At 43.0% G+C, this 17,924-nt stretch overlaps 1 protein-coding gene across 1 annotated transcript; it reads right to left on the bottom strand.

Annotated features, from left to right (window-relative positions):
- Window positions 1-2,181: 2,181 nt before the first annotated feature.
- Window positions 2,182-10,167, bottom strand: tat (tyrosine aminotransferase). Its single transcript, XM_070907972.1, has 11 exons — window positions 9,861-10,167; window positions 9,396-9,500; window positions 9,202-9,269; window positions 8,936-9,094; window positions 7,190-7,328; window positions 6,853-6,905; window positions 3,408-3,560; window positions 3,176-3,304; window positions 2,729-2,812; window positions 2,431-2,529; window positions 2,182-2,322 (listed from the first exon to the last, which is right to left on the bottom strand). The coding sequence occupies exons 1-11, from the start codon at window positions 10,159-10,161 to the stop codon at window positions 2,182-2,184; spliced, it is 1,431 nt and encodes a 476-aa protein (XP_070764073.1). The 5' UTR covers window positions 10,162-10,167.
- Window positions 10,168-17,924: the final 7,757 nt, after the last annotated feature.

Here is a 17,924-nt window from a genome sequence, read left to right as displayed (position 1 = left end):
CCTTCTCTCTCTCTCTCTCTCTCTCTCTCTCCTTTTTCTTCCACTCTCACTATTTCTTTCTCTTTCTCCTCTTCCTGCCTTATCAGTCCAGTAGTTAATTATTGGACAACACACATGAAGTATTTATGTGTACACTCAGTAAGTGAGGAGGAGCATGTTGCAAAGGTCACTCTTCCCATAGGGGCAGCAGTGCGTGCACACATTCACACAAACACAGGCTGGGTCACGCCGCACGGAAAGGTCTGCCGCAGTACTTCTAGCTCCACTTTAGATGGCGATATTGTATCACTGCGCTGTGCAGTTACCGTACAAATGCTGTAGATTTTATTGTTCAATTTAGCATATCCAGTGATACAAGCCTCACAATCTTTAGATATAATATAATATGATGTAATAAATACTGATAAATGAATAGTAATCTTCATGTCAAAAAATGTAATTTACCTCTCAGCCATTAACTAACAAGTTACATTCATTCAACAAGTGAATGGTTGTGCATGACACGTGCAGACTTTGTAAGGCGTTGGTCCGTATTTCATTATTTAGATGGATGTGCATCAGTTGATTGATTTATTCTGCCATTTGAATCAATCTTTGTCAATTAAAGTCTACCTGCCTAAAGTATGGTGGCCTTGGAGGACTTTAAAGGAGGTTGTGCGGTAGCATTGAGATCATTTTCATAACAATTTTACAACACGAGTAAGTATTAGTTATAATGTTTATTCTCAAAACTGGCCATTTGGATGCTTTTATTTCGAAGGAAACAAATCGCTGACATTTATTTTGCTCTCCATTTTGTTGATGTGGAAATATTGAAGACTGGATTACCAACAGACAAAGCAGGCAACTGCCCATTGTGTGGTTTGCGGTAAACTGATTATTGAGAATATGTTTTGGGAATGTGGACTACTAATCATGGAACTGGAATGATAAGGGGGCCTTAAGACGGGTCTTGCATTATTAACAGGCGCAATGTTTACTTTGCTCGCTGTCTTAGCTTGGCATGTTTGCGTGCTGACACTAAACACGAAGCACAGCTGAGGTTAATGGGAATGTCATCAGTTTTGCAGATTGTCAACCTCATGGCGGCGCTAGAGGAAAAGTCTGAGACTCACCAAAGTCATTTGGGTTCACCCTCTAGGGACCACGTCTGTACAAAGTTTCACGGCAATGCATCCTATAGTTGTTGTGCAACACTTTAATTTTCTTTTCTAACATTGCATGGTAACACAAGCCCACTTGCAGGCACCAAACAGTTGCTTATCTCCAACAGATATGGAGCAACATTAGCTTCACGAGTCGTGTTTCTGACCCCTTGGCGAATGCAAATCCGATACTGACTCCCGCGTTAGCTCCGTTTTGGTCTCCACCAACTCCGGAGGGAAACATCCGGCTCTTTAATGTTCCACTATGTTTACCGGCTAGTTGCTGACTTTGTTTGTCGACTGTTATAACGTATATCTAAGCGTTACTGGAGAAATGCTCTGTGAGTTCCGGGCCAGTAAGAGTCCCAATCAACAGGTTGCAGTGGAAGGAACCACATGTGCACTGTACATCTATGTAGCCACGTCATATAGGAAGTTTTTATTAGGTAACTATTAACAAAACTACTAAATAAATTTTTTGTCTGTAAATATATATATATATATGACACAGAATTAACATACAAACAATATACAGAGAATGATAAAGAGCATGCCAATGCAGTCTAACACTGCACTGAGAGTCCTTCACTAGCACAAGCATGCAGACGATTATCAAAACATAACGTTTATATTGAAATATATATATATTCACTTCTCCCAATTGTGACAGCAAAGAAGCCAGCTGGTGTGTACAGTATGCAGTTGTTACACAAATTATATAAATACACAAAACAAGTAGAGGTTAATATAAGTTGCCTGTATAAAATATAAATATTAGGTCTGCTCATTTCATAAGGTTTACATAAAAAAATTACACCAACGGACCAGCAGGTATGTTGCTTCCAAGCTTTTGGTCGCCACAGTGATGACAATATTAACACAGTTTGGACATCAGATTTCTACATCTCTAACTTCTTAACATGGTGGAATAAAAAACAACAAAGCTGATTCCAGCTCAGTATATGTGACTAGAGGACAGTTCTGCCACCCTCTAGCTATGCTTTGGCCTTCACGAGGTCCGTGTGCCTCTGCTGCATCACTGGTCCAGATCATTGCTGTCGCGGCTGCAGGGCCGATAGTGGCGCTGGCAAAACTCCCTGATCCGACCGCAAGCCTCCACCATCATCTCCTCCGGCACCGTCACCACAATGCGAAAGAAGTTGGGATACTCGAACGCCTGGGGAGAGCACGGAGCATGGGCACTCTTAGGCACTGAAGTGACCGCACATGTTTTTCAATTTTATTTATTGTTGAGCAGCGACAGAACAAAGGGACGGTGTCTTACTGAGGCAGGTAGACAGAAGACGGACTGCTCGGTCACCAGCCGTTCAGTAAAGTCCACGTCGTTCTTAAAATCTGGAAAGTGATCCATGTCAATCCCCACCTGGACAAACGTACAAAAACACACACAATTCACAATTGCCCCCCCGCCAGTTTGTAACGCAGGTTTTTCATTTTAAAAAAGTGCAAGTCAAACCTGTGGAGCGCCCCTTTAACTACAAAGTCATCATGACACAAAAAAAGAACTGATTTGCATGTGTGTGTGTGTGTGTGTGTGTGTGTGTGTGTGTTCTAGTACTGACCATGAGGTACATCGCCCCTGAAGGCATAATGGGGTTCAGGCCCGGGACGGTGGACAGCTCGTTGAAACAAATCTCCGAGTTGGACTGAGGAAGAAAGAGACGAACCATCCAATCAGCCTCGTGTGATGAATATCACAGCAAGTAATAAATAATAAATAATACACATTTAAAAGCATAGAAGAGAAGTGAAGACACAATAGCTTGGTCACGTACATTGAAAGGGATTATGAATAAGGTTTGTTTATTGCTCCACAGCAGCTCATAAAATACATACATTAGTTTTTCTTTTTAAATATTATATATACACATTTGCATATTTTAACCATGTCATTAAAATGCCATTAAAAACACCATATTACATATAGCAACATGGAGGAGCTGCTGCTGAGTTATTTTGATCATAGTGCCAGTAACGTACAGAGGTAAGAAGGTCTCTTGTGTGTTTACCTTGAGAAAGCTGATGGTCTTGTTGTAAAAGCTTTGAGGCGTGTTGTTGAGGATGCTCTCCAGGGCGCCCTGCACGATGCTGCAGGCTCCCAGAATACGCTGGCTCAGTTTCACCAGACCCTGTCGAATCTGCGAAGGAGACGTGCGGATTGTGTGACATGTCAACGGTCATCTTATTGCAGTCTTCCTAATTCTTTCCTCTGTTAAAAAGAATGCACAAACGCCTATGTACCTCGGATCCGAATAAATTGTTCCTGTCATGGATGAGAATCCATCCCATCCTCCAACCGGGGACCAGCCAGCGTTTAGCCAGGCCGCCGCAGGAGAGGATGGGAACATCGCTGCTGAGCGACGCCATGGAAGGACAGCTGCAACCTGGGAAAACCTGAGGACAGGAGGAGCAGGGACACAGTGATAACACGTTTAGATGGTCATCATCCGGGGTCATGGGTCACCATTACGTAGAGTGATGGAGGCAATATTTTCAACACAAGTCAAAGTCAAGTACAGCACACAGTGTGTTTGGCATCCGAGTGGATTAAGTCAGGAGTAGACGACAAAAGAAAAAAAAGTTATTCCTCTGGCATCCGACACCTTTAAAAACATTCCCATACGTTAAGCAGTCAACATCAGCCGAGTGCGTCATTCTAACTCTGACTATTGACCCCGTGGTCGGTCAACACGAGCCCGCTTGAAGGCACCAGTGCACTTTAGCAGCCAAAAGGCTCCGCGGTAGTTCTTTGGTGCAAACTATGTTGTATATATATGTATATATATAAATACAATATATATATTGTATTTGTGCCCTACTGTCATTTCAAATAATTTACATTCTACATATAACATAAATATCAGACAACTTTAAGAGGCTAAAGCACCATTGATTTACTTTTTTTTTCTTATAACGTGGAGCAACACAGTGAACTGAAAGATGCTACAGCGCTGCGTAAAACTGAGGGGAGCTGCAGAGTGAGGCTGTGTTAATATATAACTATTGACTGGTGCAGCTTTGACGCTACAAATGACCTGACCAATACTTGAGCAAAGGGAATCATATAATATCTATTCTGGAGGTGAGGGAGAACCCAAAGAAAGAGTAAGAGCAGATAGTGTACAGTAACCACAGTGGGCCCACAGAAAGCTGGTTCTCATTAAAGCCACTCAGTGTCTTCGACGCTGAGTGGGGAACGCCCCGCGTCCCATTGGCCAGACTGCTCTGAATGACATAACAGCAATGTGCATTCGAAATGTGCCTGAACTCACTTGACATGCGGAGACTCCGCCCGCCCCCTTCCCTCTCTGAAACCGAGTGCGATTTAAGCAAGAGCAGGATTACACAAAAACGTCGTGATCAGCACAGAGAGGGGTCCCGCTTGGGTGCGCAGCAAAGAAGCTGGACGTAAACGCCAAGTGTAGCAAAACATGGAGCAATTACCAGCTATTCCGGCTCCAGCCACCAGTTCAATACAAATGAGTTCAAAGTCGGAAAGAAAAAAAAAAAAGACAGAAAACACTTCAATTCTGCAAGTTTATAGTAAAAATGACTGGCTTTACAACTCATATTCAGTGTCACACATCTGCACAGAGCGTACCCAGACTGTGCAGACATGCCTTGTGAACATAATTCACTGCTGAGGGTCTCATGGAGGAGAGGGACACGGGGCTAATGCCCCACTGACTGAGCCCCTGAGCCTCCAAACACTCATAAAAACATTTAAAAAAATGCCTCACTACCACCCCCCCCAACCCAGCTCTCCACCCACCACACGCCCCCGATTCCTCCCCTGTTTCTGCTGCGCCAAAAAAAACCCAACATCTGCATTAATTGCAAACACATGCATGGCGGGGGAAAAAGTGCAGAGTCACTCTGGTCTGCTTGTGTTTAATGCGTATTGGTCAGATAGCGGTGGTGGTGGTGGTGGTGGTGGAGGGGGGGGGGGGGGGTGCACCCAATAACCCAGACTCTAAACTTTTCCACTCGCACCAACTCCTACGAAACAATTTGAAAAGCACAAAAGCGAGCCTTTGAAATAAATCTGTGCAACTGACGGAAAAGGCGCATTTGTAATGTTTTGCTGCAGCCGTGAGACAAAGTTTCATTCCCGGAATTCCACTGAACGCTCTTCAGCTACTTCTGTGACCTTTCTGTTATCTTCGCCCAGGACCTCATGCTCCGTCTCCAAGCTCCTCTCTTAACAAAGAGATTTGTTTGCCTATTTTCAACATCACACTGCGAATGATTTCTTCAACAGCGGCTATCCAAGGCAGAGATTTAATGCTATACGCTATGTGACACTGACTTGTAAAAGTCAGTGAAAGATGCTTTGGACATCGCCCATGATTTGTATCTATCACCTTATCAGAATGTTACCGAAGTGGAAAACTACTGCAACTAGACAATTCAGCTCTTACCTTATCTCCACTTTTTATCGAGCTGGCAAACAACATTCAGCCTGCCTGTGTGTGTGTGTGTGTGTGTGTGTGTGTGTGTGTGTGTGTGTGTGCGTGCGTTCCTGCCTGTCCCCGTCTCTGTGTGTACAGGATTCTAAGTGCGCGCATCTGTGTCCATGTTTGCATGACCCTCAAAACAAAAGTTTGACCGGTACAAGACTTTTCATCAAGGCCAACATTGATGCCAACGCTTTAGACTGAACGTGCTGACAGTGCAGTTCTCTGGTGGTCAACAAGATTCAGATTCAAGGTCATTTTCATGTTTGAAGGGGTGGCTCGCCCGCTACCTGTCTCTTTTGATCTCTGCCTCCTGTCGCAAGACAGTGGACATCTATGGCGCTCACAGCATTTTACACACACACACACACACACACACACAAAAAAAAGGGAAATTACACAATAACACAATTATTCTGGGGACGTTTTCTTTGGTAAAAAAAGTAGTTCTGGAGAAAACAGCTTTTGGCGAGCGCCGTGAATCATACAGTAAAGAGTTAAGATGTGTTCAGACTGCAGAAAAAGCAAACGACGAAAAGGCAGCGCAACTGCACAAAAAGAAAGATGTGAGTGCGCGGGAACAGATAGGAATTAGCTGACGGCTGCTTGAACTGAAGGTACTGGGAGGACATACGTGTACAGAGACGAAGAGAAAGTGGAGGAGTCTGGGGTCATTAAGATGAAATTATTAATTCAGCGCTGGTTACAACTGATGTCTGTGCAGTCGGGGCATTAGCTGTTTGGGCTGAGTGAATGGAGACCAAAAACCAATTTTCTCTCTTTCTCCATATTTGAATTTCTCATTGGGATCATTTTCATTAAAAGTAACATGAGGGATCACTGTGGGACTGCGGACGGGGGGGGGGGGTATCTTAATCTTAAAAATGTACAGAATAAAGTCAAGATATTTTGAAAAAAAAAAAAAAAAGAGTTGTAATGTTATGAGAAAACAACGTGCATTTCCAAAATAAAGTTGTAATATTTTGAGAACGAAGTCAGAATATTACAAAATAAAAGTCATGGTATTATGAAAAATGAAATAAAATACCATTTGAGGTAACGTATGCTGTTTTCCCCCCCAGGAACTTACACACATTTTATTAAAACTAGATGTCCAGCCACCATCCACGGCCGGGGCAAACACCTGCCTCACTGGTGTTTACAGAGGGCCGAGCCTACCTGCCAGCCCGTGCTATGTGACTTGTGTGTTGGCGTGTTGTTGTACTCACCATATCGCTGTAGATTTCATCAGCCAGAATGGGAACACAGTGTCTGGAGGCCACTGAGGGAAAAACAAGAATCGTGTCATTGTTTCACATGCCGTGTTTATGCGACAGTCCAAATGTTCGCCTTGGACCTCAGCTCAGTTCAGTTTTATTTATGTAGCGCCAAATCACAACAAAAGTCACCTCATGACACTTTGCAAATAGAGCAGGTCTCAGACCGACTCTTTATAATGTTATTACAGAGACCCGACGGTTCCCACCATGAGCGAGACCTTTGGAGACAGACTTTTGAGGCCAACACATCAAAGCTTCTGAGGGGTTTGAACTACTGTTTTTATACCTTTGAGGATCTTCTGTAGGTGTTCCTTGCTGAAGACGGAGCCACAAGGGTTGGACGGATTGGTGACGATCAGACAGGACGTCCTCTCGTCGATCAGGCTCTCCATGTGCTGCAGGTCAACCTCCCACGACTTCTCTGGCTGCAAATCAAAGGATGTATCGGGATGAGGGCAGAAACGTACTTGCCGTGCATGATAACGCGTGTCTGATAGATCTGTTTCGACATAGCTACTATTGCAAACATGAGGTAGCAGCCTGTTACAGTGAGGTTCAGGTGTTGGAGAGTGTACGGGAGGGTGAAAGGTATCATGTCCTCAGCAGCCAGTGTGTAAGGCTACAGTGTAATCTTTCTCAACTGCCATTGACCGAGTCCTTGAATGTCACCGCTCATTCGGTGTAACTAACTTCTGAAGGCGTGGGCCTCTCAGCAAGATGATTCATATCAGCCTGTGGTCAGTTGAATATGTGAAATATGTCTTTGTTCGGGCGAGAGATATTCAAGTCACTGCGCCACATGCATTGATTGACGAGATTTTAACGTGTTTGATGGCCAGTTCCAATATGTGGAGCTGTAAAGCTCATCCTGAACCACTAACTGTGCACAGCTTGACTCCAGCAGCTTTCATGACATTTTAAACCGCACATTTTATTCCAAGATGGGAAAATTGCACGACACGAGGAGAAGGGAGACAAAGAAAGGGGGGGGGGATGACTTGAGACAAAGGATTCATCTAAATCTTTTATAAGATATGTGACTATGACAACGTGCAATTTCTGATTATACAAAATGTATATTCATCGGCCACCTTAAAGGAGCACCAAGCCGCTCGTTTGCCATCAAACCCAGAGTCAGACAGAGACAAGACAAGGAGATCCATGACATGTTTCGCCTTGCTAATGACAGAAACTTGCTAGTTAGCAATCCACTCAAGAAACAACTGGGTTTTGCCAATAGCAGAGTTCAGTTTGCGAACCCGCCACCTGACTCGGTAATGCCAGTTCTTCTCAGTGGCTAACTGCAGTGTCGCAACATTCCACGCGATTTACAGTTTGTTTTCTGAACGTCAAAACCGTGAAGATTTGACATTTGCGAAAACCTTCCCAAGAAGCCATGAAAAGCCACTTGTTATTATGTGCGTGGCGGCATCTCAATGTAAAGTCTATGGACAAGGAAAAGGACACACGTGGTGGGGGCCACACAAGAAAGTCCTGGAAGAGAACTCAAATAGCCAATAAATGAGCTTTAGCAAATGTATCATCTCCACGGATTCAAATTCACAATACAAAGAGTGATAACTGACTTGCAGTTCAACAGCGTATAATGGTAAATGATCTCACTTATATAGCGCTTTTCAACCTTCCACATGACGGGGGCAGCCGGGGATCGAACCCCCAACCTGCTCCGACCAGCTTTACCTCCCGTGCGACAGTGCTAACCGCGGTTAGTGGTTCGGTAACTACTCGGTAACTACTCGGTAACTACTCGGCGAGTAGTAAGCTAGTTATTGAGACTTTTTTTTTTTTTTTTTTATCAAGATTTTGAGCGTACAGAAACATATCTCAAATGTGTTATTCTGCAGGATTGCAAGTTATTCTCTGTACCGGACACACAGATGAATTTTACAGTGATGGCAAAGAGCATAAATTTCCCAAAATGTTGTTTAATTGAAAGGTGGGTACATTAAGTGTCTATGTTCAGAACAAAAGGTATGGTGAGGGTAGGGATGTGACCCCCCCTCCTACTTACCAGCAGGTTGTAGAGTTTGACCTCGATGCCCATGGACACAGCCAGAGTCTTATATAAGGAGAAGCCTGGGCATGGGACCAGGATGTTGTCCCCTGGGTTACACAGGACACTGATAGCCAGGTCAATGGCCTGACTGCAGCCGCTGGTCAAAATCACATCCTGGACAGGGGGTGAGGACGCACGTTAGTTTAAACCAGCCCTACAGTTTCCTATACACTTCTACTTGATTGAAGTCACTGCAACAAGTGTGTGTTAGGAGCAAGCACCTCTGCCTCTAGCGGAGCCTCGGGACAGCTGTAAAAGTTGGCCACCGCCTGCCGGCTCTTCAGATAACCTGCCGGTGGACACGGAGGCAATGTAAAGTGCAGGCAGACAGAGACACAAGTGACTCACAGAGAGATGGGAAATCAAAACATATTCACATTCCCCTTTGGAGCGGGACATCGCCGGTGCGACTCACCAATGGAAGGGGCGTAGCCGTTGTATTTCTGGGCGTCTATGGCGTCTTTCATGGCCTGAAGCACGGCATCGTCTGTGGGCAGGTTTCCAAACACAGTGGGGTCCCCTGAGGAGCAGATAGTCAGAGTGAGAGAATAGATATATATGTCTAAGATTAAAAAAAGCTAGTAGAATTGTGGTAAAACACAAATAAATACATCAGCGGATGGCAGAGAATGGACAGTATGCCATTGCACATGTATTGACAATCAGCCAAGCTCTTATATTAGTAGGATCATATCATAAAGGCAACGTATTGGTCTGTTTTGTTATTCTATATTGATTATAGTCACACATTTATTGGATTCGTCCGAAGAGCGTTTGATTCACGAGTTCATCATTACAAATAGGGCCTGGAAGCATAGTGGCACCTCCAGAGGGTTTTTTGGAATCAGTGATTTCGGTCACACAGGAGAAACCCTCTCACCTATGGAAAGCGCGATCATGGGTTTCTCCGGGTTCGGGGTGAGCTTCATCCCGTCCACAATGGCCCGGATGGGATTGAGCGTGTTGTTGGCCATCTCTGAGGCCCTCACCTCCCATCTCTGCCTGCGGCTCTTGGCTTTGGCCGGATACAAGCTGCCATTCACGCTGACGTGGTGGATGCCGTTCCCGTGCACCCCCTTCCCGTTGACCCCGTTGGTCCCGTTCAGGCTTTTGGCGTTGACGGCGCTTTTGCCGTGGACTCCGTTCCCGTTCATCTGAACCAAGTAAGACTTGTTATCCATCCTGGAACTGATGACAACGACGGGCAAAGAGTGTCAGAGCCGCAGAATATAGGGTCACGGTCCAGATGATGGAAAGTACATTTACTCAATACTGTATACTTTTACTCCACTTCAATTCAGAGGGAAATGTTCTACTTTTTACCTTTATCTGACAGATATAGTAACTAGTGACTCCACACATGAAGATCTGACTCACAACCATGTGTGATCGACTTATAAAACACAGCTGTTACAGATTAAGTTACCTCCTCTTCAAACAGCTACAATTTGAACAACTCCTTGCATAATAATCAAGTAACAGCCTATAAAATATATATATATATATATATTTTTTTTTTTTTTACAGTGGGGTATCTTAAGTAGAGGATCTGATACTTCTTCCAAGAGTGGAATTTATTTTCTCTTTGGCAATGCTGATGCACAGCTGCAAAAAACAAAAAAAAAACTAAGAATAAAGACTAATTCAAATATTCTTATATATTTGGAAACTTGTTCAGTCATCATCATCGAGTGACACATCAGACAAGACTTTCTTTCTTCATTCTGCTGACTTCTAAAAATGTCATTTTATTTTTTCCAAATAAAAAGGTGCTTAAAAAAAAAAAAAAAAAAAAAAAGACCATTATTCTCCAGTCTTATATAAATAATCAGTCTCTTAATAAATCATCTTTGCGCCAAAGTAAGCTTTGGAAGATCAATGTACACCACCCCCCCCCCCTACCAAAAAATTTTTTTTCATTATCATGCATTCACAATTTAATATCGGCCCGTTAATTGAAATGATGAAGCCTCTTAATCAGATCTGTACTTACCTTAATTAAATATGCAGCAGAAAGCCTCAAAAGGAAAAGCAGCGGCGCAGGTTAATTGCTTTCACATAAACTGGGCTGAATTGGAGGTTTTCAGCTGGTTTTATAGAACGTTCCCCCGAAAAAAAACAAAAACTGGGTGGGTGTCGAGCCATGTCGAGCCCATATTTCCATTGGTCGAGGCTGAGGGATGTGCCATTACACCCCTCTTACATCACTAACCAGAACCATACTACCTCAAACCGTTAACGGCACCAATTATCGTCGGCCGGAGGAGAAGGAAGGGGGGGCGGGGGCGGGGGGGGGGGCGTGGGGGACACCTCAGTGGCGTCTGCAGTGCGTCACACACACACACACACACGTTGGCATCAAAAAAAGTACATGTACCTAAATAATGTACCCTTTGCTTTGCTGTGCTGTTTATGTTTGGAAATATATTGATTAGGACCCCCCCACACACACACACACACACACACACACACACACACATACACAAGTTGAGGGTCTTTCTTCAAAAGAAATAAAATGACTTTACATTCCTTTATAGCAATCCTTCACAACATTTACTTTAGAATTCACAATTTCAAGTGACGACCTTAACAGATACGAGATGACGCAGTCTTACAGATCAGGCTGCAACACTGCGACACTGCAGCGCTGCATCTCAAGCTGCAACAAAGCCTCCCTGGAGTTGAGGGGAAGTGAAGTGAAGGAAGTGGAGAAAAAAAAAGGCCCCTGAACGACATTAACATGTCTGATAAAACTAGACTTTACTCTCATCCAAACAACAAGCGACACCGCGTCACGAAAAGTCTGAATGAAAACTCCCCGCTCCCAAGCAAGAAGTTACTTATTCATGATGCTTATGACATGCTAAATGCCCGAGTCAACAAAACACGTTGTGATTTCAGGTGTAGCCGCGTTTGCCGGATGCGAGCGTTTTAAGAAGGTCAGGTCACGCCGCGTCGAATCAGTATGTCGAAGACGAACAAACAGCAGTTTAGACAAAACCACTGGAAGCATTTGGGTCATCTTTCAAAGGTTTTTTCCTCCAGTCGTGTTCAGTGAACTGCCGACTCAACTACAGTGAGCGGCCTGACCGGCAGCGAGGGGGAAAGTAGACTTCAACATGTGTGGAAAACTACTCCTACCCCTTTACATAACAGCCATTCAGTCATGTAGTGTGTTTTTTTTTTTTTTTTTCTCACAACTGTCGGGTTTCTGTGCTCAGCGTCGGCCCCTCTTCAATCACATAACGCCAGCGAAGTCCTCCGAGAGCGAAATACAGTGGTTTCAAAAAAACGGAGGGGTAGAAAAACCACTAAAAAGTAGTTCTTTTACTTTTTTTATTAATATTGACAAATCCCAAAAGATCCAAAACCAGCCATGAATTTATCCTACGATACAGTTCTATGGCACAATAACATGACTTACATCAGGCTTACGCTACACAGAAAATGCCTTTTAGAAGGGTGAATTACTGGTTTTCTTCTTAATGGGATTCAAAAATGTTAATAATAAAAAGATTTTAAAAATACCACTAGCCTCATCCTCTACCATAAACCCATTCTTGTGACCAGGGGATGTTTATGGACCCTTTTGTTGTCCTTTATACCTCCACAACAAAGACAAAACATAAAGCAAAGGACTGGTTTTGTAAGCAGTTGTGAGAGGATGTTCTGGCTGTACGTTGACCTCAGCTCTCATCCAAAACTGCAAAGTCACTGTCTGGATGTCAGTCAGCATGCATTCAGCACAAAGCAGCCACAGCTTTGGCATTTCTTGCAGTGCTAAAGGGATCACTTACATGCTTTAGGTCACAATGAATGTGTAATGAATGCAATTCTCATTCGATTGGCAGCAATTTGGAGGTTTACTGAGATGATCTTGTGACTAGAAAGTCTCCATTAAATGTGGGTGAGCAAATGGGATGAGTGACTCTGTCCAGGAATATTACCTTAAACATGACATAGAGCGAGACACTGTCCCACCAGCCACACCTGTGGAGTTGCCCAGTGACCAACAGGACAGCTCCCAGTGTCAGAATGGGAAGCAGGACAGAGGAACTCAATTTCAATTCAGTTCCATTCTATTTATACAGCTCCAAATCATGACAGAGGTCACCTCAGGGCACATTTTCATAGAGCAGATCTAGTCCGTACTCTTTATAATATATTATTTACAGAGACCCAGCAGTTCCCACCATGAGTCACCGAGGAAGAATAATATTCAATACATGTGAAGCCCCCAAGTGGCTGCAAATGACAAAAAAAAAACCAATAATGTTATTTCCTTGTTGGGGCAAAATCTCGCCATGCTAAATGCTAGCGTGCTCACAATGACAATGCTACGATGCTGATGTTTACAGGGTAACGTTTAATATGTTCAACATCTTCACTTAGCGTGCGTTAGCATTCGAACATTTGCTAATTAACACAATTAGACCAAAGTCTAATTAGTTGTCGACACATTTCGCTCAGAACCAAGAGTTTCATTGTCTGGGATGTTTCACGTTTTGTTGAAGAAAACTTCACTCAGGTTCCAAAACGACGAAAAGAATCTTTAGTCATGCTTCAGAGGAAATCTGTGTAATTACTGTGCATAAAAGTACATAAAAAAAAAAAAGCAGACTTGCTTATCTTATTCAATATAACAGACCCACCCCTTGAGCCCAAACTCAGGAGTGACAACACACTGTTTCATTTTTTCTATGGAAGGAAAAAAAAAAAAAACCTGCTGAAATTACATAATGAAATCCACACAGTGGCTTTAAAAAAAACAAAAAATAGAAAACATGCAGTGTTACTTCATCAGATGGGAACATGCAACATCCACATGTGTCTGATGCAACGCTGATACGAGCATTCAGCAGAAAAATCCACCCTAAACTAGAATCATTCATTGTTTTCTTTTCTTTTCTTTTCTTTTTTTTTTTTAATCAGAAGCATTTTCTGATGAATTCCAATAAAATTGTCGGACTGTCGGATGTGATGGCTGAAACAGAAATTCGGTGTGCCCATCAGAGCAGGTCACTAATAATATGATGGCGTCATCAATTCAAGCAAGGCTTTATTATCTAAAATACTGAGAAATATCACCGTATAAATTCTGTTTTAAGGTGGATTGTCCCGTTAATGGGGACTTATATAATGACTTCACACACACACACACACACACAGCATACCCCTTTGAACTTTGCACCCCACCATTCAACTAGCACTGGCATCAGTCCACAAAACAAAACACATGGGACGTGACCAGCAGTAAAAGAACAGTAAAAGTACCCATGATGCAGAATGATGTTTTTAGATTAATATTACCGGCGCATTAATGTGTATGTTGCATTTCACCGCTTGACTTGTTCAAGGTTGCAACTAATTCTATCGACTTCACCTACTGCCGGGTAGCTTAATCGACAGCAACGCGTCACATAGCTCATCATACGCTTGTAATGTCAACCACGTATCTGTAACAAGTCAGCCAGAAAAACAAAGCCATGTTTTCAGCTTGGCGAGGGAGGTTTTTAAATCGTTTATTTGGCTCAAGAAGTGGGAACATTTTCTCAACCCATCTTCAGTTTATCAGAAAAAAAATCACCAAATTCGGAGATACATGGTTTTTCACTGGACAGGAAAGGTATGGAAAAACTGTATTCTGAAAAGTATCTAGTAAGTATAACTCTCAGACAACTGTAGTGGATTAAAAAGCACCATATTTGCCTCTGAGATGTAGTAGAGTAGAAGAATAAAGGTGCATAAAACAGAAATACTTTAAGGACAAGTACCTCAAATGTGTACTTAAGAACAGTACTGAGCACACGCGCTTAGTTACATTCCACCACTGGTGGGTTGATGGACATCGTGTGACGTGTACATGTGCATGTATGTCATGCCATGTGTAGTTAATAGAAGCTAATGTTTTGCATTAGCCTGACAAGCTAATCGGTCGGTAACGGATTAAATAAAGCAAAAACATAGCGTGTTTGGGTTTTGTTAAATTCACAGGATGTAGGCTGTTGGGATAAGCGTCCCACTCTCCTCCCCTTTTCATTGCCCTTCCATGTTACCGCTTTGAAAGGGCACCGTCGCTGCATCCCTAACCCTAACCCTAGCACCGCCAAAAACCAGAACCTTATACCCTATACCAGAATGAAAAACAGGTTCAGCCAGACCTGGCCAGAATGTAGAAACAGATGGGAACTAGCAATAGTTCATGAACATCTAGTACTGGAAAGGGTGTTGAACAATCTCTAGCTTTTCGCTTTCCCTACAGAGATGAGCAAGGTTACATTTACGGAGGTTAGAGACGAGACACGCCCTCGTTTCTCTTCATCGGATCTATTCGGCACCTTGTGGCACGGATCCGGTGTGGTTTCCCTTTCACCTTCAGGGCGGTAGTCAGCAGCACTTGGTTCTTCGTCCTTTCCACCAAGGAGACGGAGACACTTTATCGAGTGATTTTACAAACACAAAAATCTCCTTAAAATCTTAGGGAGGACCTTAAAAGGATGGATGGCCTCTTCTCCAGGCTCGAGCAGGCCAGCGGAAACCTGTAAGTGACATTTTCTCCGAATGTTGGTTGGGGCTAGGTCATAGTCAATCCTGGATTCCTCTGTCCACATTAGTGTAGCTCTGAGAAGGTGTTCTTCTGATGGCATATAGCAAAGGCAGAGCATCTGGCCATTGTAGAGTTTTCGTTCGCTTTTCCTTTTCATTCTCATTCATACATTCTTTATACGTATCCTGGTGCCTTTTTCACTATTAAAGGTTCTACATGGAGATTTCAGAAAGTCTTGGCCAGTGGCCATTTTATATGGACCATTGGGTCCATGATGCTGAACTAGCTTGCCGTCTACAAATGACTTATTATCAGCTAACGTTACGGAGCGACCAACACCCGATCCATGCCGCGTTGCTAAGTTACAGCTAGCTGTGCATTGCAAGACATAGAGCGGCTTCACTGCCATGTTCCTAAGGCTGGAACTGATTTAGCCAAAGTTTGAACATTTTGCAGCCTCAACAAGGAAGACAAATGATCAAACTGAACCGTCCGCCAGTACACAGCCTACTTTTACTTTGATAATTCAGGTACATTTTGCTGATAGTACTTTTGTATTTCTACTCAAGTAGCATTTTGAATTCAGGACCTTTATTTGTTATGGAGAATTCTTTACATTGTTGCATTCATTTTGCTGTGCTGGGGTGTGAATCAGCAGAATGTAACATAGCAGAGGCTTGCTTTTCAATCTGGCCTTGACAGTTGTTTTCGCTGTTTTGGATGTTTTAATCTGCAGGGCATTTCCAAGCATAGGAGGAGTTTAAGCGCTAACATTGGCACTTATTTGCTCAGGGATGGAAAGAGTACTAGAATACTTTACTGAAGTAGAAGTACTGTTACTTTAGAGACATCTTCCTCACATAAACACATAATTGCATTAATTATGCAAAAATGTACTTAGATACCGGTAAGAAGTAGGTCAGTTAAAACTCTGAGTAAAACGTAACTGCATTACATTTTTAAAAGGGCAACAGCAATTGATGATGACAGCGTTATATGAACACCTTTAGTCTACGAAATAAAGTGCAATAACATGTCAACGTATACCCTGCCCTGATGTCCAAACCGACAATAAATTCCTTTCCTATGGGACACGCAGCCTGTGTGTACAACTAATTATGCGGTGGTTGCTGCAATATTAGGCTACAGACAAGTACGAGTAAGTAACCTGCCACTTCAACAGCAGAATAAAGCACCACCAAGGCAGAATACACACGACAGCTTACCCGGCTGTTTTGGGATCCTTCCAACACCTATGAATAAAAAAAAACACAGGTTTCCTTTGAACTTATATGAATGTATTTTATTACGTTCTTGTGCCAGGAAGTGGACTCCATACACAAAACACAGTATGGCGTCAACTTGCCAACCCTCCCCGACACTGGCCTAGATACCCCCCCCAAAGCTGTAATGAGAACAAGGCCATGAAGAGGGGTGCTTACAGCTCTTCGTAGCTTTCTTGTAAAAAAAACAACCAAAAAAAACAACCAGAAGCAGCTTCCCACAAGCATATCTCAAGAAATTGAGACACCCCAAGGTCTTCTAATCTTTATGACTGGACAGTCTGAACCTTTTCTCGTGTTAAAAGATAGCTGTGGCCCTTCTGGGTTATTGAACAGATGATTGAACAGTGATTCAGCAAATTACATATACATTTCAGCAACTTTCTTCCACAGTAATGGTTGAAATAAAGCAAAAATACAGTTTTGGGACTTGTTTTCAAGTGGTTCAGGTCTCAAATTTGGCAATACTAGTTGGGTTAAGTCTGACAGACGTGGGCACAGGCTGGGTGTGGGTCTCAGTTTTAGGTCTGTGCAGAACTTATGTAGAATAAAATCTGATAACTGATGAATTAGATGAATCCATTCGGGTTACAGTCTTGCCATAGAACACCAGTGTAGTGCTGAGCAGTTCTTTTGCACACCAGGTCAGTGTTGATAATATTCTCAGATTTTCTAATTCACCACCAAATATAAAATGACGTGAAAATATCATCTGTCACGCAGAGCGACTGTACTATTAGAAGTAGCACAATTTAGGCTAAGATAATGCGAGATTATCCACAACTAACTTCATGAAGTTCAACTTCAGATTGCAGAGTCTTGGTGAAATGCGTAAGCTTAATCACTCCCCAGACCTTCACTTGTCCAATAAGAAAACCATTATAAAGTGTAAAGAATATATGTCGATGACTGGCCACATGAAAAGTTTCAGGTCCAGATGAAGTCTGTTATAACACTTGTAACTGGCAAAGCAACACATTTCCCATTCCTGTTCTGGGTTGAACTTTCTGCCCAGGATGTATCATTCAAAGGCACAGTTACTAATCAAACCTCAGGTCAAAAGCCAGTAACCAGTGTCCTCATTTTACCTCCACCACAGAGGATGGCCCTATCT

This window comes from Enoplosus armatus, chromosome 6 (assembly GCF_043641665.1).
Source record: "Enoplosus armatus isolate fEnoArm2 chromosome 6, fEnoArm2.hap1, whole genome shotgun sequence".
Lineage (NCBI taxonomy): Eukaryota > Metazoa > Chordata > Actinopteri > Centrarchiformes > Enoplosidae > Enoplosus > Enoplosus armatus.
Note: the sequence above shows the minus strand (reverse complement) of the source record. Positions and strands in the feature narration are given on the sequence as shown.